The sequence below is a fragment of the Chlamydotis macqueenii genome, chromosome 15 (assembly GCF_036417535.1).
Source record: "Chlamydotis macqueenii isolate bChlMac1 chromosome 15, bChlMac1.mat, whole genome shotgun sequence".
NCBI classification, from domain to species: domain Eukaryota; kingdom Metazoa; phylum Chordata; class Aves; order Otidiformes; family Otididae; genus Chlamydotis; species Chlamydotis macqueenii.
Window position 1 is genome coordinate 14,821,806 of NC_141570.1, and position 23,504 is coordinate 14,845,309.

The 23,504-nt window shown below is 38.9% G+C and overlaps 1 protein-coding gene across 6 annotated transcripts in view; it reads left to right on the forward strand.

Annotated features, from left to right (window-relative positions):
* The window catches only part of KATNIP (katanin interacting protein), a 56,804-nt gene that overhangs the window by 19,394 nt on the left and 13,906 nt on the right, over positions 1 to 23,504 (forward strand). For all 6 annotated transcript variants that reach the window (XM_086759426.1, XM_086759431.1, XM_086759429.1 and 3 more), the window contains 7 exons: positions 2,498 to 2,638; positions 7,391 to 8,267; positions 13,100 to 13,834; positions 14,401 to 14,609; positions 18,277 to 18,340; positions 19,652 to 19,829; positions 22,341 to 22,506. In XM_086759426.1, the coding sequence (XP_086615552.1) occupies positions 2,498 to 2,638; positions 7,391 to 8,267; positions 13,100 to 13,834; positions 14,401 to 14,609; positions 18,277 to 18,340; positions 19,652 to 19,829; positions 22,341 to 22,506 (2,370 nt within the window). The remainder of the gene's footprint in view (positions 1 to 2,497; positions 2,639 to 7,390; positions 8,268 to 13,099; positions 13,835 to 14,400; positions 14,610 to 18,276; positions 18,341 to 19,651; positions 19,830 to 22,340; positions 22,507 to 23,504) is intronic.

Sequence of the window (23,504 nt, forward strand, 5' to 3'; positions counted from 1 at the left end):
AATCCATTATAAGCCTGTTATTCTCAGCATTTCTCATATATTTCTGTATCTCATTATTCTGAAGTCATGAGGTTTTATATTTCATTGATTAATATATTCCATTGATTTGTGACACTATAGTCCCCTCTCTTGAAGCTGGAAAGGTGTTGCATCAGAGAAGATGCACTCTGGACAGGGAGTATGGCCTGAGGAGGTGGATATGTGGTAACTGAACTGCAGACTCCTTCTGAAGTCAAAGCAACACTTCCAGTTTGTGTACATTTCAGATCATACAGGAAAGCTTTTAGATGCATTAGAAAAAAAACCCCAAATTAATGAATCTCCAAGCAACAAATATTTTCAACAGAATGAACACTAACATAAAAACTTACTTTGTGGAAAACTCACTTTGCCATGTTAACACATTTCCATCTTTGATCATTTAGGTGTACAATTGTCTTTGAGACTAGACATACTCTTATTGAAGATCAGGGATTTTATTTATTAATTTATTTATTACCCTTGCAGACCGTTAAAGAACAATTAAATTTCCTTCTTCCTTATACTTCATGATATGATGTAAAAGAAAAAATTCCCTGGCAGAACAGCAGGTGCTCTCAACTAAGGAAATAGTGCCCGATGGAATATAATGCTTAAAAAGATATAGATGAGGCATTTAATTGAGATTGCTTTCTGTAAACCTTTTTGATTCTTATATGCATATATACATCTTCTAAACCTCAGAATAATGAGGGCAGGGAACTGGAATTCTAGAAATATCTAACAAAGGTATTTCTTCACAATGGTGAACCCTCAGACCCACATCATTCCTTTTCACAGTGCGTGAGCCTTCCTTTGCTCTTCGTCAGGTATGTCTTCAGTGCCCACAAAAGTGTCTCGGGGCCAGGCTTCCATAAAATGTAAGACCAAAGATTCCCATTCTCACTTTTTTCCTTGATCTAGTTCAAATGTAATTCCTACCCCTGACATACCAGGTTCCCTCTGATGGTTCAATGAATTTTTGCTCTAGATTTTTCAGTGCTAGTTGCAAAGACAGTGGCTCCAGACTTGAGTACACCTGTGCCACTATATCAGTACACAGCAGGACCTATTGATTTCTAGGGCATCAGGTCCTGACTTGTGAGGTCTGGAGATGGATCACTCCTCAGATCTTGTCCGCTGTTAGGAAATGAGTTTTTAGCGTTCTTGCTCATAATATGACTTGAGTAACATGGTCTAGCTTTGAAGTTGATCCTGGAATGGAGCTCAGAGTGATTTCATTTCATTGGTGTTAAGAGGCTTCTTTTTTTTTTTTTTTTTTGGAAAGGATTAAATCTGTCTGGCACCCTTATGGCTGTTCGTGGCCCAAACTGACATTCAAAGCAACAACAGTCTCCCAGAAATTTTTGAGAGGCCTATGGGGGAGAGATGTTGTGAACCATCAGAGCTTGGAACACATAGATGACCGCTCCGGGAAACAGATCTATTCATGGTGCCTTTGAACAGATTGGCAGAGCTCTGTCCTCACCATCGTTAGGCACAAATCTAAAGTGCTCGATAGGAAAGTTACTGCCTTCAGGAAAAACGGAAAGACTCACTTCAAAGTGAAAGGATGTGGAAAATTACTGACTTTATGTACCTACTGTGCATCCTTGAAAATAGAAAGGGAGCTAATTTATCTGCTAATCTCAGATCACTGAAATGTTGGCCGCGTGTACATTTACTCTGTGCCCTTGTCTGTCTCTGTTTTGGGGTAACATTCAACATCAAGTATATTAATATCGAACATTTTGATTCTGAAACTCTTTACTCCTTGCTTCTTTCTGAGCTGCTACACATCCTCTTCCTCCATTTCTGAACATATAGAGGTAGCAGTTCTGAACAATGTCCAGAATTAGGTGTTCTTTGGTAATTTAAAATGTCTTGGTTGTCAGTTGTCTGTAAAATTAATGTTGGGAGTTTCTGTGATATCTTAGAAAATTTGAAGTGTAGAGTCCTATATATAGCTCTAAGGAATAGAACTGTAAGTGAGATCAGTTATCTGCAAAGCCTGATTAAAACAGGCAGTGAAATAAAATTCTATGAGATTCTGAGGGCAAAACGGAAGTGTAAGCACTTTAAGAAATCGTAAAATGATTACACAGTGTCCATTGTGCTCAGTGATCCCCTCTATTGTCTGCAAAGCTGATTAATTTGATTAAAATAAACTGAGCTTGCTTTGACCCTGCAGTTACAACGCATGGAAGACTGCCTGTCGTTCGTGAGCCTGCAGATGTCTTACGGGGACAGCAAGCAGCTGACCTTTATCTGATTGTCAGGTTGTGAGCTGTCTTACAGGCAGGAGAGTTGGATTTACTGTTTGGAAATGAGGTTAAGGTTTTGCTCTTAACGTAGTAGATTTTATTAAATGGTTACTTTTCTAATCAATGTATATTTTTCTGTGGGAGGGAAAGTTAATTAAAATATGCTGCTTTAGGAGAAAGAGCATTAATGACGGTCTGTTTGTACGTGTTTTCAGACCATGAAGGAAAGCTGCCTCTGGATGTGCCCAGTCCATCCGCCCATCCAACTTTATTTTGTTATCCGCAATCCCACCCGGTCACATGCCTTTGGTATATCCAAGATCAAGATTTGGAATTACAGCACAACAACTCCCTCTGTAAGTAGTCTTTTCTCAAGTCCTCTATGTATGCTCAACTTTGCCAAGAGAAACTCAGTTTGATCTTCTTTCCAAAATTATGAAATAAGAGTAGATACCGTTTTCTCTAATAAAATAGGGAGCTAGGAGGGGTCTGCGTCTATGTGAAATTTGCTTTTGTCTTAATTGTAAGTGGTAGCAATGTAAGTGTTAATGTTTTCATAGGCACAATTAGTATTTTCTTTCAAAGCTATTAAAGATCTCGACCTAATAAAAGGCTTGCATGTTCTGTCAGTTCATCCTTTACTGTGGTGAGAAATAAAAATACAAAGGTAAGTGCCTCAGTATTCAGGACCTTCAGTTGTTTTATCACAGTATAAATAAGTATGTGTTTAAATATGTGTTTTCTCATGCATATGGGTATAAAGAGGCTGACTGTTGCTCGATTTCGGTTTTGCCACTTTAATTAAAAAGTAAGCTAACTGAGTGTTAGTAATAAAACACGTAATCTAGTGTTACAAGAGAGACATCTCATGGCAGATGGTTTCTTGTTTGTGTGTTTGAATGTCACCATGGAAATTATTCTTGTTTGTACACTGCAATGCTAAGAAAAAAATCCCAGGTACTGGATCAAAGAGGATTTGCTGTCCTGGATTATAAATAAGAGGCTTTATCCCTCTGGTTTTGCTCTCATCCATGTTCTTATATAAGCACATATGGTAATGTATACATATGGAAATTGCCATGGAAGGGACAGCTTAAACAAATTTACTATTACATGTTTTATATTTAATTTCTGGAATTTTAATAGCTTTTTCTATTAAAATGTGGGCTGCAGAATCTTCCATCATCATTAGAGAGTGCAAAAAGGACTGCTGTTTTTGTAGGTGATAGTAAGATTTGTTACCGAATCTATTGAACATAATGCAGGAGATACATATAAATATGTTTCTGTGTTTCAAGGAACTGGTTTTTAATAAACCTCCTATAAGGCAAGCTGTAAAATCCATTAGGAGTATAATCCTATGGATTTCGGTGGCAGTGCAGCAGTCTACACTGACTAAAGAAATGTCTTATTATCCTTAAGGTGAAAGAATAGTACAAAGCAGTTCTGCTTAATTTTGTGATTTGTTATGAGGAAGTTTTTTCTGAGAAGCATAAAACCTAAAAATATAATCAGCTAACAATTTTCTTCCTGGGAGTGTAAATCCAGAGATAGATTTCGGTGTTGTTTTTGGTAATCATTCTAACCTCCTGCTTTCCCTTAAACCACAGAAGTGAGAGGTGCCCTTGTACTTAAAAAAAACCAGACAAAAAATTAATTCAGATCAGTGCTTTTGGATTGTTGATAATGGTTGAGTTTTAGAACTTGAGTCTGGAAATAGAAAAAATATGTCTGACGGAAGCTGTAAAAGTCAGATTACATCATTATCATAGATTCCTTGATTCAGTGTATTAAAAGGAAGGTCTCAGAGAATGTTTCATCTTGCCTTTATTTACTTCAGATGAGGTCTGTGAAAAAGGTCATTGTTAGTTTGCAAGAACAGGTCAAGTGTAAGTTCTTTTCAAGTTTGTCTGAAATTCTGAGGCATTTTGCAAATATATGCTACAGCCTTGAAATTGCATCATTTCTTGATGCTGTTAAAACTCTTTTCAGAAGATCCATCATAATATCTGCTTTATGTCTCCACAAATCCACAAATGAAATTAATACTTAAATGCATTAAGGTCTTAGTTGTTCTCCAGTTGGATCATTTTCTCCTTCAAGTGATTGCCTGTATGCGTGTTCCTCCTCTATGTTCATGTCCGTTCTCGTGAGTTGGAGATTTTTTTCAGTGCTGGACTACCACTGGGGTGCATTGTCTGTAAGGATGCAGCAGCTTTGTTCCAGCAGAGTTAGGTTTAAAGAATAACTTCTTTCTTCTAATTCTTGACTTATTTTCTATTGCTCCTTCTTTTTCACCCTTTTGTGAGAAGTCAGGCAGAGGCAACTTCAAGTCCTCTCTCCAGGTGTAATTTGCAGAAAAGTGCTTCTGATTTTGGGCTTTGTTCCTCGTGCACAGATATCACTGAAATGGCCAGAAATTACCATCCCTGTTGCTTCATTGGAAAGCGCTATTCCAGCAGGCACGCTGGGAGGGCTGAAGGTGCAAGCTGGGAAGTAACGTCAAGAGAAACCATAGAACTATTTTCACAAAATCTTTAATTTTTTCCCCTCTGACATTAATTATACCTACTCGCTTGTTTTGAGACATTGTGCCATTCTAATGACTCATCTCAGAGGAAAAAACCCTGCCTTGGATGAACTATTGAGTGTTTGTTTACAGGGTAACTTCTTGATGGAATTACTCATGAGGAGGGGATTTTTCCAGCCGCCTCGTGCTCGAGGAGAGTTAAGCAGCGGTACTGGGGAAGCTATCCATTCTGTTAGTCTTTCCTACATCTGATCGCTAAGCAACTGGAAGCTCAGAAGGGGGGTGGGCGGGAATGAAAAAGAGCAGTTCTGAGTCTTGTGCCTACATGTTTGTCCTTGGAGTCCCTGCGATCTGTTAATATTTTTTTCTGCCTGAGCCTCAGTCTGCTTACAATTTTGACACAAGAGATTTTCATCCGCTCTTTTCCTGGTAGTTCATGAATAAATGGTTGTTCTTGTTGCCGTTACTAGTGCCTGCCCTCGTTCCGTCTGTCTCTATTGTCTTAGAAATATCTGTAGCTTTGGCTGGTTCATCTTCATACAGTCTGGACACCTCTTTTGGGGAAGTTTCCCTGGATACCTATCCCAGATACTCCAAAACTTCAGAGAAAGAGATTTCCCACTGACTGGAATAGTAATTTTGAAGTGCCTGGCCCTTTTCTATGCTCGACTGTCCATCTTCCAGGGAGAATAAACTCCACAATCTCATTTTGTAACGTTGTCTCTGTCTACCTGTCCTCCTCCAGTACAGTGGGTGGAGTGGGATTCATTTAAATACTTTTGTTCTTAAGAGATTGCTGATTTTAATTTTGAAAGGTGAACTTGACAAACACTTTTCAAAATTCACCTGTCTATATTTCTGTGGTTCCATGTAGTTTGTATCTGTTCCCAGGTAAAACCACAGAACTAAGGTTTGAGTATTCATAACAGCAGTAAGGGCTGGGTTATTATGTAGAAATGCTGCAGTTATCCCAAATTCAACTGTGAATATCCAATATCTCTAGCGTTTAAGGGAGACTTTAACAATCCAGACATGCAAAGATATAAAAACAAAAAGATTACTGGGGCATCCTAATAGTCTTGCTCTTCCTCATCGTATTTTCAGGCAAAGCCATGTAGTTAGGTTTTAATATATTTAATTATTAAAGTGTTTTGATCCCAATTAGATTCATCTAGCAGTGTCCTTGTTCAAGGGGAAAAAATATGTTTTATGGCCAAATGTATCAGTGCAGACATATAGCGCTTTATAGTACTCGAGGAGTAACACGGGCAGCCGTGACATAATGGCCAATTAAACTCGGTTTACAGCTGTTCTCTGAGAAGTTAGTGAAGGTTATAATTTTCTGTCAGAAAGAGATCAGGAGTGTGGCTTGCATTCCTACACCTTCTCCTCTCCCTCAACTCTAGCATTCTTGTTACCCTGCACCTTCTGGTTTTCCCCCTGTGTAGGTCCATATCAATTTTCTGCCTCATACATGTTATTATTTGGAAAGCAGTAGAATGGAAGCTATAAAGACTTGTAAGCTGCAAAGGGTACACGCAGGAGTGAAGAACTGGATACAAGAACTTGTACTTGAAGGTGAAGGAGTGACTGGTTTAGGCTGGGAGTGGAGGAAAATTTAAATCAGTATTTAAGGAGAACTGACATCCAGGAGATGAGCAAGAGGGATGAAACTGAAACTTCTTACTTTCATGAAAAGCTTCTCAGACTCCATGAAAATAAGGAAAGAACAGAGTCTTTACAGACTCCATGTGATGGACACGTTACTAAAATTTAGAGGGGAGAAAGGAGATGGATTTTGTCTCATCTTCTGTGTTCTCTTTGAAGATACCAGTATTTTTGTCAAGAGGGAGAAATGGTTAGATGGAAATGATAAAGAGAATAGAAAAAACATTAGTTCCAACTTCAATGGAATAAAAAAATCAGGTTTTAGTGGGTGCCACAGAAAAGGAGAACATAGAGATAAAGTTGTAAGTGGCAGAGTTGTGTCTGAGATCAAGGCAGATTATTTGAAAACTCTTAAAAATGAATTTATTCACAATGGAACAGGTTATTTTGCGTTCTTTAGTGGAAAGAGATGGACTGGGCGATTTTTTTATTTTTTTATTTTTTTTAATGTCCTTTGCAGTCTTGTATTTCTATAACTCTTTGTAACTCTCTTTAACTCCAGTGGCTTTAATCTGGATGGTTGTTGTGGAACATGTCATGAAAGTGGTGAATCTTAAAGATGCTGAAGCAAAATGTGCCTCTGGAATTTATATCTGATCAAATGTAATTATACTTAATCTAGGCTTCTTCACTCAAGCTTTTCTAAATATTTAAGCCTTGTCAGCCAAAATGGTTCATAGTAGTGTCTAGTAGGGTTTTAGGTCCTTTTGAATAAAATCTTAACTATTGCATAGTATTTTTCGGTTATTTGAGCTTTTGATTAAGAAGTGGTCGAAAGCATGTTGCTGATATGGGATTTTAATTGATTTCATCTGTTTATTGACAAAGTCTTCAAATGTCAGAGTTTCAGAACAGTGATATCTAATGCTTGACCAGCTTAATTGAAATCTTCATACTTTTATTTTTGTAGGACCTTGATGTTGGAGCAAAGAAGGTGAAGTTGTATGTTGATGAGAACCTTGTATTTGATGGTGAATTAGAGAGAGCCTCTGGAGATCTCTTCGCTGACGATAGCACTACAATTGACCTTACAGATCACACGCAAGATACCTCCGCATATTCTTCAAACGAAAGGAAAGAAGTAAATGCACCTGCAGTCGCAGAGAAGAAAGCAGACCTACAGTTTAAATGCTTACAGTCAAACAGTACTTCACTAAACTGGAAATCTGTGCCAGAAGAAAATCTTGAGCCTAAGATGAACTCAGTCAGCTTCCCAAAGAAAAATTTGTGTGAGTTAGAGGATGATCTAAAAGTGTTACCATCTCAAGTTTGTATAAAAGATGCCAAAGAACATGCAGTGGTACAAGCAGTTACGGAGCATGTTCAATCTGATGATGAACTTACTTTGAGTGAGCAAATGGAAAAGCTAACAGGAAGAAAATTGTCTAGTTCTACAGGTGCAGTTCCTTCTTGGTTACAGTCGTCTTCTCGAATAACAGAGAATAACCAAATTACTTCCAATAAGCAGAAGCCTCCTTGGCTTGCTGCAGAACATTGTTTAGGCTTGAATTTTCAAACACAGTCAGATGGAATCACAACAAACTTTTCAGATCTGCCTAATAAGGATGTCAAATGTCAGAGAAATGAACTGGGAAGATGCCGTAGTAGAAATACGAATGAAGATAAGAGATCACAAATGCTAACCAGAAAGGATGATGGTGTGGGCTTGGACATTTCAGAGCAACTTTCAGACAAGAATTCCTGCAGCTTACAGTACCCTGCAAGTGGAAGGAGAAGCGTCAGATCTGTAAAAAAGGAGGGATTAAACACTATAAATCTTGGAGAAGGTGAGTCCACTCTGAAAGGTAAGAGCTTACAGTAGCAGCCTTAGTGCAAGTGCTGACATGCTCTGCATTTTGCAGAAACACAGGATCATTTAAGTTGGAAGGGACCTCATGAGATTCCTGGAGGTTTAAACAGTGGGATTTCATTTGTGCTGTTTGCAGTACTGATTTTTTGTTATTCATACTATGACAATACTCGGAGTCTTTCTCTCCCTGTCCTACATCTGACACGAAATGCTTTTTCTGAAAAATGTACATTCTGAGTTAGTATTTTAAAATTTATCTGGAGAAGACTGAAGACTAAATTTCAGTAAATTGTATTCTAAAATTGACAGTCCAGCAGGCAGCAAATGTTTGCTAATATAAATGAAAGTCTGCAAAAAGATAAAGAAGAGTGTGACCTCAAGGTAGTGAGTAAATTTACAGAGTTTGTTTGTGTAATAGGTTTGTGTCTTTCTCAGTGAGAATATATACTGAATATATTTGTTCAGAGTGAATGGAAAACTGCCCTTATTTTCCTTTCGCTGCTCATGACATTACATAGCTCTTTCACGCCTCTCCCCCAGACATCTCTGCTCATTTATGAAGAGTCTTCTAGTAAATTTAGCTGTTACCTGGTCTGTGCTTTTGATTATCCTTGTCATCCTTCTCCAAACCTTTCTTAGTTCACCTGGATCCCGTTGGAGGTCGGGGATCCAGATTTGTGTAGTTGTGTTCTGCCTCTGGCAGTAGCCAACAGTGTGTCCTTAGGGAAGAGAATGGGAATTAGGCAAGTTCTGAAGTGCCCGCTCTTTCCCAGCCTCCAGTAATTTATGGCTAAGACTTTTCCTGGGTGTTAGGTAATATTTTTGTGCTTAACAAGTTGAAATAAAATGAGATATATTTAATCTCCCCTTTTCAGTTTCAATTCATATGTTACTCTCGCTCTTTTTTTGGACACTTCATTCCCCTTCTTTGGCATTCTGTAATTCTTCAGCATTCAAGAACTTCTCTCAAATTAAGAGTCTGGCAGAACAAGGACAACAAGGCCCAGAGAATTGGAAGAGGAGGTTACAAAAATACAAAATGAAAATTTGGGCGTGATTTACTATAATTAACCATCAAAACAATTTACATGAAAATGTAGCTTGCTATATATTGTGTTTGGGTGTTTACAGTAAATTTGTGGTCATAGGGGACAGGAAGTTTGCCTAAATGCAGGAATACCAGTTCAGGTACTGCATGATTTTTTTTGGACAAATGTAAGGAAAATGGTTCTGTCTAAACTTAGAATGTCTGAGTTTTTCCTTCTCTGCCTGTCTGTGGAGAAAACGACAATTTTTAAAGGATGTCTGAAGTTATACCTCAAAGAAGAAAGAAGTACGGAAGTGGTTCGGATAACTGCTGCCTTGCCTTCAGCCACCCACTCACCACAGCCTGTTTGCTGTTTCACATGTCTCACAGTATCTCTGTTGGATTAAAAACTTGTCAACATTATGGAAACTGTAAATAAATCCCATCTTAGTAATTTCTGTTCGGTTGTAAAAATGGTGACAATTGAGGAGTTTTAATGTAAACTGTAAGATGAGGGTTATTGTGATTGTGATTACAATGTCCTCTAATTTTGCTCAGAGCAAGTTTTGTCATCTGGTGCTTAAAACTCCCAAAATGTGTTTGTCCCTGGGAAAACTGCATGCCATCTACCAGCTTTTGTTCTCTCTGTACTGTACTGTGCAGGGTAAAGCCGTCCTCAAAGCGGAGCTGAGTGAATATTAACAACAGGGAAAGTTTTAAGTGTTTCCCTCAGAGTGGGGAAGTTTAATTGGTACGGGGCTAGGGGAGCTGCAGTTTCCTCAGAGCGGTATGTGACAGAGGGGAGGCTGCACAGGCTCACGTACAGTGTCGCAGCATGTCTTTGGTCGTTAAATGGAGAACAGCGAGAACAACGGAAATTAGAAATAGCACATACGTGCATACTTGGCTCGAGTTAGTGTTGCTATAAAAACATACAAGTTTTCTTCGATAACTATTTTAATATGCAAAAGAAATGATGGAAGGGAAGTATGCTGATACAGTTTGCAAGTAACATATAATTTGGGGTATTATGAATTAAGAAGATTGAAGATCTGCACAGAAAGATGAACTTGAGGACTGGAGTAACAACGATGGAATGCAAGTCAATAGTGCTGCTTGCAAGGTCATTTGGGGACTAGTAACCAAAAATTAAATTGTAACCTGAGTAATCATCGATTGCAAATGACCGAGGAAGAGAAGGATCTTGGTCGAGTAGTTGATAACAGATTGATTATGAAATGCCCGTGTGACGCAGGAGTGGTTATAGCAGTGCACTCCGAGGGTGTGTCAGCACAGGTATTTCTGTTCGTTAGAGAAATGTTAATATCTCGACACGGGCACTCGTAAGACGTCAGCTGGAGAACTGCAGTTCTGATCACCCGTTTTCAGGAAAGCTGATTACAAAGTGGAACAGATACAGAAGCGAGCTTTTAGAATGATTTGGGAAATTAAGCGTGTGATTGCAGCATGGAAAGATGATTGCTGTTTATAACTGCAGGGAGTAAAAATGAGATTAGCACAACAGAAGGAGAAGAAAGGTTATTTTTTTTCAAGCTAGCATTGCCCCAAAATGTAGTTTACTAAACTTTTGAGAGGAATTGTATGGTGTGTGTTGCCAGCAGAAGCAGGACAAAGGGACGTGGGGATTCAACACACCTCTCCTAAACCCACAGGGCAGATGTGGAGAGGTGAGTTTGAGGTGTCATTTCTGGCCTCTGGGACAGCATCCATGATACAATCCTCTCGGACATGCATCTGTAACATCTGCAGGTGGGATACTCTTTGTCTACGTGCAAAGTTTGCTTGTTCATGTGGCTCCAATAAAAATAATCAATTTTAGATTCTCAAAAAAAAGCGAAACCCTGGAAGCCTCCAGCCATTGACCTCTGCTTTTGGGCTGTTCTCGGCTTTCCTCACAGAGCTCGGTTCTCCTGTTGTCATTCCTTAGTGTAGCTGACAAACCTGTTGACCTCCCATTGGGAGTCGCTCATCTTGACCTGCTGTAGAAGTGCTTCAGAGGTGTAATCTCTGAACTGCTTGAAGTACGTCGCATTTTTTAAAAAGTTAATGAGAAAAAAGGGGAAAAAACCTCCAAAACAAATAAAGCAAATGGATGTCAAATACTCTTCTGCACATACTCATCCTGAAATTTTCAACCTTTGACATTTTAAAGTGGAAAATATATCTGCAGTATCTTCTTCAGGTAAATTGTGAGGCTCTGGGAAATAGTTTGGAATCACTCACCCCATGAATATCCATATGGACAATGGTTTGAACAAGAAACTGCCTTAGAAATGAGAGATGTTCTCTGAAATATGTACCTTTGCTTCTGATCTGTATTTCCCTCGTGGGGTGGGGAGGAGTGGCCAAGTTGGTCCCCAGCCTTTTGCTGTGGAAGACAACCCTCTTTCAGGTAGTTTCCCATCTGCTTTAAAATTCTTATTTTTATCTCACTTGTCCCCAGTGTAAATGATTATTGGCCATAGATAGATTAGGAACATTGCCTCTTTCTCAGTGTTTCGAAAAACAAAGTTAAAAGTTACTCTTGAGCAGTGTTTTGGGAAAACATTATTTTGCATTTTCCTGCAGTTAACGTTTATTCTTGATAACCATTTGTTTTAGTATCCACTCAAGGACATTGTACAGAAGTAAAGTCTGGCCCATGGGCCTGTAATTGTTTAGTGCTCCACTTGCTTTTCTTCATTTATTTGAAGAAAATACATAAGTGACAGCTTTACTGAAAATCTTTGTTATTTTCAGCTCTTAATTGTTTTGAGGTGGAAATTAAGCAGCTCCCCTGTGCAGTCACAAGGGAAGCATGCTTTGCTCCCGCTGAACCCTCTGATTTGTTGCCCCCACTCTGTTCCCATTAGATACTTGGGCATTATCCTCCTCCTACATCTTACATGTGCTGAAAAGTAAGAAAAATGTTTGAACATTACCTGCATAAAATGCAATGTTCACCTCGTCCTCCTTGTGTGCTGAACCTCCTTCTTTTCTCACCGCTTTTGCTTTCTATACACATGGCTCATTTTGTCAGGAAGCACAGCTTCTCTGTAATGCTTTAGAAACTTAACCAGTTCTGCCATTTCCAGCTGTATGAAAAATCTTCTGCAGGAATGCAGACATATGATTTAAACTATTGTGACAGCCCCCCAATAAGCATCACTGGGCAAAATCCCAGTTTCTATAAGTGTTGAGTCAAGAATTCGCCATCTCAAACTTAGTTGCATTTTGGTATCTTGGCATGTGCTCTGTTCTTCAGTGTTTAAAAGTGGTTGGTTTGGTTATGTCTAAATGGGAGATGGACATTGGGACAAGTAGCTTTCGTAATAGAGAGGCAATATAAAAGTGCTAGTATGACAGGATTTCACAGTAAGGGAACATGAATACGTCCAGCACAATTCTGGAAAGTCCATGTTGTAGTGATTTGCTTCCAGTCCTGTTTCCAAGCATCCTGGTTTGTATCAGGAATAGTGTCGCCAGCAGGACTAGGGAAGTTGTGCCAGGGGAGGTTTAGATTGGATATTAGGAAAAATTTCTTTACTGAAAGAGTGATCAAGCATTGGAACAGGCTGCCCAGGGAAGTGGTGGAGTCACCATCCCTGGAGGTGTTCAAAAACATGTAGACGTGGCATTTCAGGACATGATTATTAGGAATGGTGGTGGTGTGTCGATGGTTGGACTTGATGATCTTAGAGGTCTTTTCCAACCCTAATGATTCTATATGACTCTATATGATTCTGTTTGTGCATTAAATGCCTCTGTAATGTTGTTTTCAGATGAAGATTTTTCTGTCAAGGATGTAGGAACCACTAGAGCGAAGTGGCGCGATGAGCAAGAACACACTCTGCAGGAGTCATGGAACTCCTTGGTAAAGTTTAATTATTCCCATCGAGGCCGAATCTCTAACATGGATTTTCAAGGGGATATCTTTGATGAATTTCTCCGTCAACAGAAGATCAGCCGGCCTGGAGAATATCAGCAAATGAGAAAAGAGGGACTACAAACCCTGCCAAAAAGGCAAGAAGAAGAAAATTCTGTGGCGGCATACGATGGAAATGATTTTAAAATTCCTCTTTTACCTTATGGGCAGCACTTAGTGATAGACATTCAAACAACATGGGGAGACAGACATTATGTTGGTCTTAATGGAATTGAAGTTTTCAGTTCTAAAGGAGAGCCTGTTCAGATTTCAAAAATAACGGCTGAACCACCTGATATAAATATTTTACCAGCTTATGGCAGTGATCCCAGAGTAATAACCAACCTAATTGATGGGGTAAATCGGACGCAGGATGACACACATCTCTGGCTGGCACCATTTACCCCTGGAAAACCTCACTTTATCTTTATTGACTTTGCGAATTCCTGTCAAGTAGCTATGATAAGGATTTGGAATTATAATAAATCTCGCATACACTCTTTCAGAGGTGTGAGAGACATTATAATGATGTTAGATGAACAATGCATCTTTAAAGGAGAAATTGCGAAAGCTTCAGGAACCTTGTCTGGAGGTATGCTATCATTTCTCATTTTCTTTGTGGAAATGGCAGTACAATACAAACAAATACATTTAGCTTGTTTGTTATCACTTTCCACTCCAAAGCAAGCTGGCACTTTGTGTAGTATAGTCCTTTTCATTTCAAAACGTATCGCAAAACTCACTAATGCGTTCTTCAATGATACGGTGAATTTTAGTAGCATAAATAGAGCTAATACCTATTCTTAATGTTGTCCTAGCAACAAGACCATCTTTAAATAACATCAGATAGTCACTAGACACTTAAAAGTTACAGATTTTTACTTGTTTTCACAGATACGGTCTTTTGGAAAAGGTGATGGAGAAGCTTTTTTCTCTTTTTCTTTTATATGTATTTGAAATTTGACTGAGTTCTCCAGGTTTTTCTGCCGTGCAGTATAAGCTTGAGAATGACCATACTGATTATTTAAATAGTCAGTATCAATTTGCCATGTATTATCTTTAAACACTACTGCAAATTAGGTATAAAGAAAATAGTTTTTATCACTCTATATATTCTTTTGTATGGTTTCTCCATTTAATTCTGTATGTTGCCTTCAGCTCCGGAGCACTTTGGGGATACGATATTGTTCACTACAGATGATGATATCCTTGAAGCTATATACTGCTGCGATGAGGCGTACGATGGAGAACTGGACAATGACAGCTCCTTGAGATACGAAGAAGAGCTAAAGAGGCCAGCAACTGCTGACAGGGAGGGAGATGAAAGACCTTTTACACAAGCGGGATTAAGAACAGGGGACCAACAGGTAGGGGCCTCTGTTCAGAGCTCTCTATGAACGTCTTTCTGAAACGTGCCGTGGAAATAAGAGACACTGATTTCCATGAAGGAGTAAAGCTCTACAGAAGAGCTAATATAGCTACATGTCTGTTTTGAAGATTATTTTTTCAGTAGCTCAATAATTTATGTGATTTTTTTTTTTTTAAGCCCCAAAAGTCCTCCAAAGTTTGGTTTCCCTGGTGAATTAATAAGACTACAAGGAAGACTATACTGTATACATATATATACATGTAGAGGCTGTTTAGTAGGGCCAGAGGCTGTTTAGTAGGGCCTGTTGCAATAAGACAAGGAGTAATGGTTTTAAAATAGAGGGGGGTAGATTTAGATTGGAAATTAGGAAAAAATTTTTTACGATGCGAGTTATAGAACACTGGAACAGGTTGCCCAGACAGGTGGTGGATGTCCCATCCCTGGAATCGTTCAAGGCCAGGCTGGATGAGGCTCTGAGCAACCTGATCTAGTCAGGGATGTCCCTGCTCCTTGCAGGGGGGTTGGACTAGATGACCTTTGAAGGTCCCTTCCAACCCTAACCATTCTATGATTCTATGATTCTATGATATATTTCCTTTACTTACTTGGACAGAGATTAGAGGGAGTTCTTTTTGATTTAGGTACTCTTGAAGTGATTTTTACCATACAGTTATTCATGTAACGAGTAGCTGTGCTCCCTGTCACTCCAAACCAAAGATTTTTCCATATTTTCCACACTAAGTATACTCTTGATTGTTTCTTTCTCCACAAATTAAGTATCTTACATGAGAAGAATCTCCTCCTCTCAACCCTCCACTTATTTTTAACTCTTTCCTTTTTTTGACTGGCATCTCTACAGGTCTGGTGCATTTTGTATCATAAAAATGCCCTTCTACTATTCCATACAGAAGGTATTTCACTACTCAGAGGAAGGCTGTATTTTCAAGCACTCGAGTCTTACCTCATACCATTCCAGCCCAACAGTCCAGTGTCTGAGCAAAGATCCTGCAAGATTTTTTTTTCTCAAGATGGTGTGGGGCAGTCCTTGACCTAATTTCCATCAAATTTTCTACCTTCTTAGAATCTCATGAACACCTACTGTTGCTTCAGTGAGGTTATCTTTTTCTAGGGACACACTCTTACTTGTAAGTCTGAGAAGATCCAATGCTGAATCAATCCAAATTCCATCTGGTTCAGCTAAAGTGCTCCCAGTGATATATGGTTCCTAATGAGCCTTATGCTGTTGTTAAGCCTTCCTGTTTTGTCTTGTTCTCTTCTCCTGGTGGCTTATAAGACAAAGGGAAATGTCATGACATGGCATTTGATCTTGCTGTGAAGATCATGAGTCATTGACTCTAATCCTTTGATTTCTCCTTTAACACTCCCAGCAGTAATTGTGATCCCATCTTTGCTTGCAGTGGCTTAAACTGTTCAGACACCTGATGCAGTGCAGGATTTCATGAACACAAATTGAAATTCACGTTTCTTTTCTTGATAATTTGTTTATTGTGAGCATTCACCAGGACCTCTTCCTTTGTAGAAGCCTGGATCTGGACTCTGGTCCTTACTCAGAGCCTCTGCCTTTTATTTTGCTGTTCATCTGTGATGCTCTTCATACTCCTTTTCCCACTCTGAAACATACTGTATCAGTGATGGAATAACAAAGGCTATTTTGACTGAGCCATTGATCTCTGTGTCATTCTGTATTTGCTGGTACCATCAAGATTTTGTAGATGGATGCTTATTGTATCAGAATGATACAGATCTACTAGGTGATTTCTCTTCCCCAGCATAACATTGTCGTTCAGACTGTGTTGGGTTTGAACAGCCTCTACCTGTTGAGCATTCACTCTTTTTTCCTGTAGCATGTTCAGTGGATGAAACAGGGTTTTACTGCACTGACTAAAGAACTTTTTAAACACTCTTACAGAAGTATCTTACTTTCTTGTCAATATTATCCATAGTCATCTGTCTTCCCCATGAGTTCAGTAATCCTTAACATGTCAGCTTTGATAGCAGATCAGACGTGGAACTGGTGCACTTGACCCAACCCTGACTGTGCCTGTTAGTGGGTGCCTAGGGAGAATGTAAGAATAGAGCAAGTGGTGTTTCTCTGAAAAAATTAGCCAAACACTCATCCAGACATTAGAAATTTGTCTCACAAGGGCTTTTTGACTTAATCTTTTTGTTTAGCATCCTGCCATGGGTTTTTATTGCGTTAATTCATCCACTAGCTTTTAAACCCATGTGCACGTTTACAGCCTATTGTGCTCAGTGGTAAGTTTCCCAGCTTAGCTTGCATAGCACAAAGAACCTGTTTCTGTTTGTCTCTAGGCTCATTTAATGCCCCCTAGTTTTTGTGTTGGAAGAAACGAAACAATTATTCCCTATTCCCTTCTTCAAGCCACTCAAGAGATGTATGTGCCTCTGTTACAATCTCTTCTAAATGTCTCTTTTCTAGAATGGTTAGTGCCACTTTAATATTCCTCACGTGGAAGGTGCTATACAGGATTGATCAGGTGTAGAAGCATGGAAACACTTTCTACTTTTTGTTGCTTTTCCAATAACTCCTGTGCTGTGGTGGTATTTGGTTCCAGCTGTAAGGATCTAAGAACACAGCTGGGATAGTTTACTAATTAGCAACAGCTGGGGCAGTTACCCAAATTAGCCCAAGGGCCATTCTGCACCAGGTGACCCCCTGCTCAGTGTATCAGCGAGGAGGGTACTACGGGGCAGCTTTTGCTGCTGGGGAGGGAGCTGGGCATCAGGATCCACAGTGAGCTGCTGGGCTGTAAGTGATGTGCTTCGATGTTTTCTGTTATTGGTGTGTGTTTGTTTGTTTGTTTTCCATCTCTGTTTTGTTTTCCTCTGTTGTTCTCTTAAGCTATTTTTATGTCAGTGCATGAGTTTTGCCTTCTTTTCTTTTTCAATTCTCTTCCCTCTCCCACTGTGGAGGCTGGTGAGGAGAGAGAGAGCAACTGTGTGGTGTTTTAGCTGCTGAGTAGGGCTAAACCATGACATAAGGATTGTCAAGGACCAAATGCAAGCTGTTGGACAGGTTTGCTTGTTTGTTCTGCCCCTTGATTCTTGAGAAGAAGTGGTGGTGGCACTCTCTGAGGTCTTAACTTCCTTCCAGACTTCTTGTCTCTGCAATGTATTTGCAACATGTTGTAAATACAGCATTTTTTTTTATTAGCTAATGGCAGTCTGCAGGTAAATCAGAGTGACTTAAGAATTTCAGTCTCTTTGAGAATAGGTAGCCCAGTTTAGGGAGTCTCCCATTTAACTCTCCTCTATGCACTAATGAAAAAAAAAACCCTAATAATCTTAGCTTTCTAAGGATCCATATGACCTTCTACATTTTGGGGCATGTTTTCTGTTATTTGTGGGACAGCCTGGGCAGCAGGGAGAAGGATAGATTTGGATGGCTGGATGTAAGAAAAAAAAAAAAAAAAAAAAAGAAAAACAAACACCCAAAACAAACAAACACCCAAAACAAACAAACACCCAAAACAAACAAACACCCAAAACAAACAAACACCCAAAACAAACAAACACCCAAACAAAAAAGGAAATAGACAAAACCTCCTCATTTTATAAACAGTGTGTCTGTAATGTATATACACAATATGCATGTTCATTGCACTGGTTTGTTTACTTCTTAGGTTCAAGACCCAGCCTCTCTCTCTGAATGTATGCGCGATCAGTCAGGAGTTTTTACTGGAAAATGTAAGTTCTTGTATTTACTTCTTGCTTAACCACCCACCCCCCTAACCTGTTATCAAGGGATAAAACTGAAAGTATTGCAGCTTCAGAGGGGCCTCAACAGGCTGAAGAAATGATAACCTCATGGTGTTACCTAATGTAACGGCGTGACGTTCAGGGCGAATGCCAGGCGTGCTTGTGGGACGCAGGAACTCGCGGCATGGGACAGGCTGGGGCCCAGCTGGCTGAGAACGCTGCTCTGTGCTGAAGGGCCTGGGGTCTTTGTGAGACACAGGCTGAACAAGAGTCAGCAGTGTGACCTTGCAGTGAAGGCTAATAGAACTATTTCTTAATGTCCTTGCAAACCTAAGAGTCAGTTTATGTGTGTATAAAGGCTTAGTCTTGTGTAAATTGCTACAGCTATTTGTAGGTAATTGGGCTGGACGGCTTAATAGCTTTAATGCTTGTTTGTTTTACAGGGCGTCATAATTACTGGTGCTTCTTTAGACGTTATCAACCTTATTATTTCTGAGCTTCTCTAATGTGTGAAATAAGATATTTTTAATTTACAGTAATGGATTTTTATGGAACCTGATCAGATTGGAGTATTACTTATTATGGCTGTATAAACTATTTATACTTTTTCAATAAGGCATGAAATGGGTGATCTGAAGATACATATACAATCCTTTGTCTGCCCAATTTTTCTTTCCTATTTGTTTTCTGGAGATGCAGGCTAATCAACATTGCTGCTTTTTACTAGTGCTGTCGCATTAAAATACTTCTGTGTGTTTGGTTCTGATGCGAAGATAGTAACTTAAACATGTTAGTAAACCAAATTTGGTTTTTGGTTTAACTATGAGTTGTTGTTCTCTAACAATTTATGGATTTATGAGAGACTGGATTTAAACAAGTCTATATAGTCATTTGCTGACAAAAGATGACAGACTTGAGACTAATAGGTCTTCTCTGTCTCTGCATAATCACAAAATCTGTCATGTAACTGCTTAAACGTATAATGGAATTACTGTCAATCTGCAATTTGCGTACTGAGACGCTTCATAACATGCTTGATCGGGGGTTGTAGAGTTGCAAGTGAGCAGGATGTTGGGAACCCACTGACAGGATCCAACACAGATTTAGGGAAGGTAACTGCGCTATTCTGTGGAGATAGGCACACAGGCCAGGAAGTGTCCGCATACAGCATATGAAGTTATTTAATCTAAACAAAATACACATGCTGCTTGTCATTGGGGCTTGCATGGGTGCTTATGCTGGCTTCTTACTTCAAACTAATAAGTTTGTATATAAATATATGTATATTCTTTTATATAGGCCTGCAATTGAATTTTACCATGACCTGGGGAGACTCTCATTACCTTGGACTGACAGGACTTGAAGTGATAGGAAAGAATGGTCACGCATTAAACATAAGTACAGAACAGATTTCTGCTTCACCCCAAGACTTAAATGATCTTCCAGAGTGTACTGGAGATTCCAGAACATTAGAAAAGTAAGTAGCGGAAGAGCTGGATTGTGCAAGACTTTTTTTTGCAAGATTATGCAAGACTTTTTTTTTTTTTCTTTTTTTTTTTTTTTTCCCTCCCTTCCCTCCTTTCTTCATGCCTGTTGTTTTCACCAGGAGTTTTGGAATTTATCAATTTTAGAAGCATTTTACATCAAATAGAAAGTGACAGAATTATATAAACTTTTATTATGTTAACACATGTTAACGCAACATGGTTTTTGTACTATCACAGCTCATTCTTGGATTTACAAGCTACCCAGGAACAGCTTGTTGTAGAAACATGAATGAGATGTTTCCAAAAGATGGTGTTTGAGTTAGGAGGTGATAACATGCCTGGTTGATATCTCTGCTGAGGACTTTCCAGGCAAAAATGTGGGTGTTCTGCAGCATCTGTCTATGCATACGCAGTGATATTTATGCAGGATTTCTGGATAATTTCGAGGAAAATTTTCGAGTTAGCAAAGGATGAGGATCTATTAGGGTATTGTACAAATAGATGCTGTTCTGTTGGCAATTCTGCAGCTTTTTTTTTATAGTTGCAATAAAGTTTTATTGATTGACAACTATACTTCCTGAAATTAACTTGTACTTCCTAAATGGTAGCAGTATTGAAAACAGGCTGCAGGTCTGGAGAGGATTTGACATTTGTTGTTGAAGTTGCATCCTGTTGTTTTCGAGTCATATCTCAATTTTAAAGGGTATTTTCAGTTGTAATCTTGTCCTCTCGTGTGTTAATGGTCTTGTGAATAAGTTTATGAATTAGGAGTGCTCTTTTCAAAATCTTTGTTGACCCTTCCTTAAAATCTTGTATTTATTTACGTGTACGCTAACTCTGTTCTTTGTAATTTCTGCTAATCTAATACAAATGTCAGGCTTCCTTGTAAATAATTCCTCAGTTCTTCTGCCTGTTTGCATTAAAATCTCTTCTGTAGCCATCAAGATCTAAGAAATCATCCCGTCAGATCCCCTGTGGTGAAGAGGTTCTGGTGGTGGAGTTTCCAGACTCCACCGTGATAGACCCAGATGCAAAGAAGTCATTTAGCTTTTCTGTTGGTGTCTTGTCTTCTCCGAATGCTCCTTTACAGCCTAGTCATCTGTTGAGCCTACAGAATTTCTGGCAGGCTTTCCGCTCCTAATGTATTTGAGAAATTTTATTTATGGTGCCTTTTGCTTGCTAGCCTTCATACTCTTTTTTTGGCCTGTGCATATGCATTTAGCCTTCCAGAGTTTATGATCCTATCAATTTAGAGTTTTTTTTGATCCTGACTTCTGTTGAAAGATGGCTTGTAATAACTTTCTTTATCCTGGCACGAGGTCAGGCTGCCTTTGATTTTTTCCAATGTCTTTCTTAGTAAGTGGGGTACGTTTGTTCTGTGCTTCCAGTATGATATCCCTTGATATTCTCTCTAATATGTGTAGTGATTTTATTTTCTTGTGTTGTTTTTTTTGTTGTTGTTTTTTGTTTTTTTTTTTTTCAATGTCCTTCATAATTTTTGCTTAAGAATGTTTTTGGGCAGAAGAAATAGGGGCTTTTTCTTGCCTTTGATATTTCTGCAAGCATGTTGAATTTGAGTACACTACAGTACTCTTCAACTGTAGCACTTGGAATAGGTCCTGCGTACTATTCCCGACCAAGTCAACAACTACATCTTCTCTCAGGGGCTCCCTAATCAGTTCCTCTGTTAAAGAGTCGTTACTCAAATCTTTTTCTTTAAGGAATTGCAAAATCTGGCACTCATTCTTCCATTAAACTTTTGAAGTAAGTACATAGGATAGGGTACAAAAGTAATTACATAGGCAGTTAATTCATGTTCTCTTTTAGTCCATCTTTGTATGCCAGATTTTGTGGTAGAAGAATATAAAGTCAGAATTCCAAAATGAGGAAATAATGGCATTAACTTTATCTAGTCAGCCTGAAGTCTGTGCTCTTAAGAAAAGACGTTGTTGTGCTGGTAGAAAGCTTTTTGAAAAGTAGGAATGTGCCTAACTGCACGTAAAGAAGGATGGGAACAAACTCTGGCTCCTCTCTCTGTTATCCAGCTCCTTGTTGGATTCGGTGTAGTTGCACGAGCAGAGTAATGCACTGCAGAGTGCCAGGTACACCAGTTTAGGCATGGAACTTTATTAATATAAATTTATCTTGTGTCTAAGCCTTAGAACTCTGCCTTCAGCCATTTTGACACAAAGGTAGCTGAGCTTTCTTCTCCCTGTGCCTGTTCCTAAGGTAAACCTAAGGATTTTTCTTTTTTCCTCACATGGACCTAACTAAAGGAAAGACAGGTTTTTCTCCACCTACTGTCTTTAAATCAATAATTGCATATTTATTTTTGATGTTTACTGTGCTTTTTAATTACATGCACATGGGCACAATAAGCACTGGAAGTGGCATCTAGAAAAAAATTATCGCCTAGTAAAGTACCTGATTTTTATGAGAAAAGTAAGCTTTTCCTTTTTTTTTTTTTTTTTTGCAGCTAATGTGTTTTTCTCTTTTTTTAGGTTAATAGATGGGACTAATATCACAGTAGAAGATGACCATATGTGGCTCATTCCCTTCTCTTTTGGAGAAGATCATCTGGTCACAATCCATTTTGATAAAACAGAAAGTATTGCAGGGCTTCGCTTTTGGAACTATAATAAATCTCCAGAGGATACCTTTAGAGGGGTAAGTAAAAGAAAAGGAGCACTGCCAGCAAAAATATACAGCAGTGCATTGGAAAATTGGTGCTGTGATAAATGAATATAGCTGCCTTAATGGAACACCATAAATCTTTCTAGATTGTCTGAGTCTGAATTTTGTGGCAGGTATAATGCATTTCTGTCTCCACAAACAGCAGATTTTGGGGGGTGGGGCAGGGGGGGAAGCCAGAGATAGTTTAAAGAAATCTTCACAGCTGATTTTTCTAAGAGACATGTACAACAGCACATATTATTTTCAAGACAGGTGATTCTGAAGTGGTATCCTCTCGGTATGTAGCATTTAGGCTTACCATATGATTCTTTATTTCCTGGAATGCAGGGAATGGTAGAACCACAGAAGTCCTATTTAGGTAAGCTACAGAAGGCCAATCAGTCAATACCACCTTTTCCAAGAAGCGAGAAGAGTCTCTAGGACCCTAACATTTATTTGGGACAGTTGACATCTTCAAACAGTTTGGCTAAAGTAGTTTAGCTAAAATTGTATAACATACCTCCTCCCTTTTTCCAAATGGCTTTTTAAATATTTTTTTCATATTGAATTCTTGGAATTGACTGACAATTGACACCTGTTGGAGATGATGTAACATCTTGCTGGCACTCTGAGTTTGACTGTCCCCCGTTTTCCTGTTTTTTTTCTCAGAAGCCATACATGTGTTTGTAGTGATAATGAAGAAATACTTGCTGTTCACTGCACAGAATGTTTATGAATCCATTTGCTTTCAGATCTTCCCCTTCATGTATAAATGTTGCCTTCTTGGTGTCTAAACTCAGATAAGAAGAAAAATGTTGGTATTTATTAATCTAGAGAGAGAGAAAGGATGGATGTAGAATGTTTTTCACTACTGTTGTAAGCCCAAGCTTCTCCAAGGCAGAGCAGGGGAGAAAAGGTTGAACAGGAATTTCATACCCAATCAGCTCCCTGTACCCGTGTCTCAGTTCTTAAAGGAGGGGAAGAAATAGATT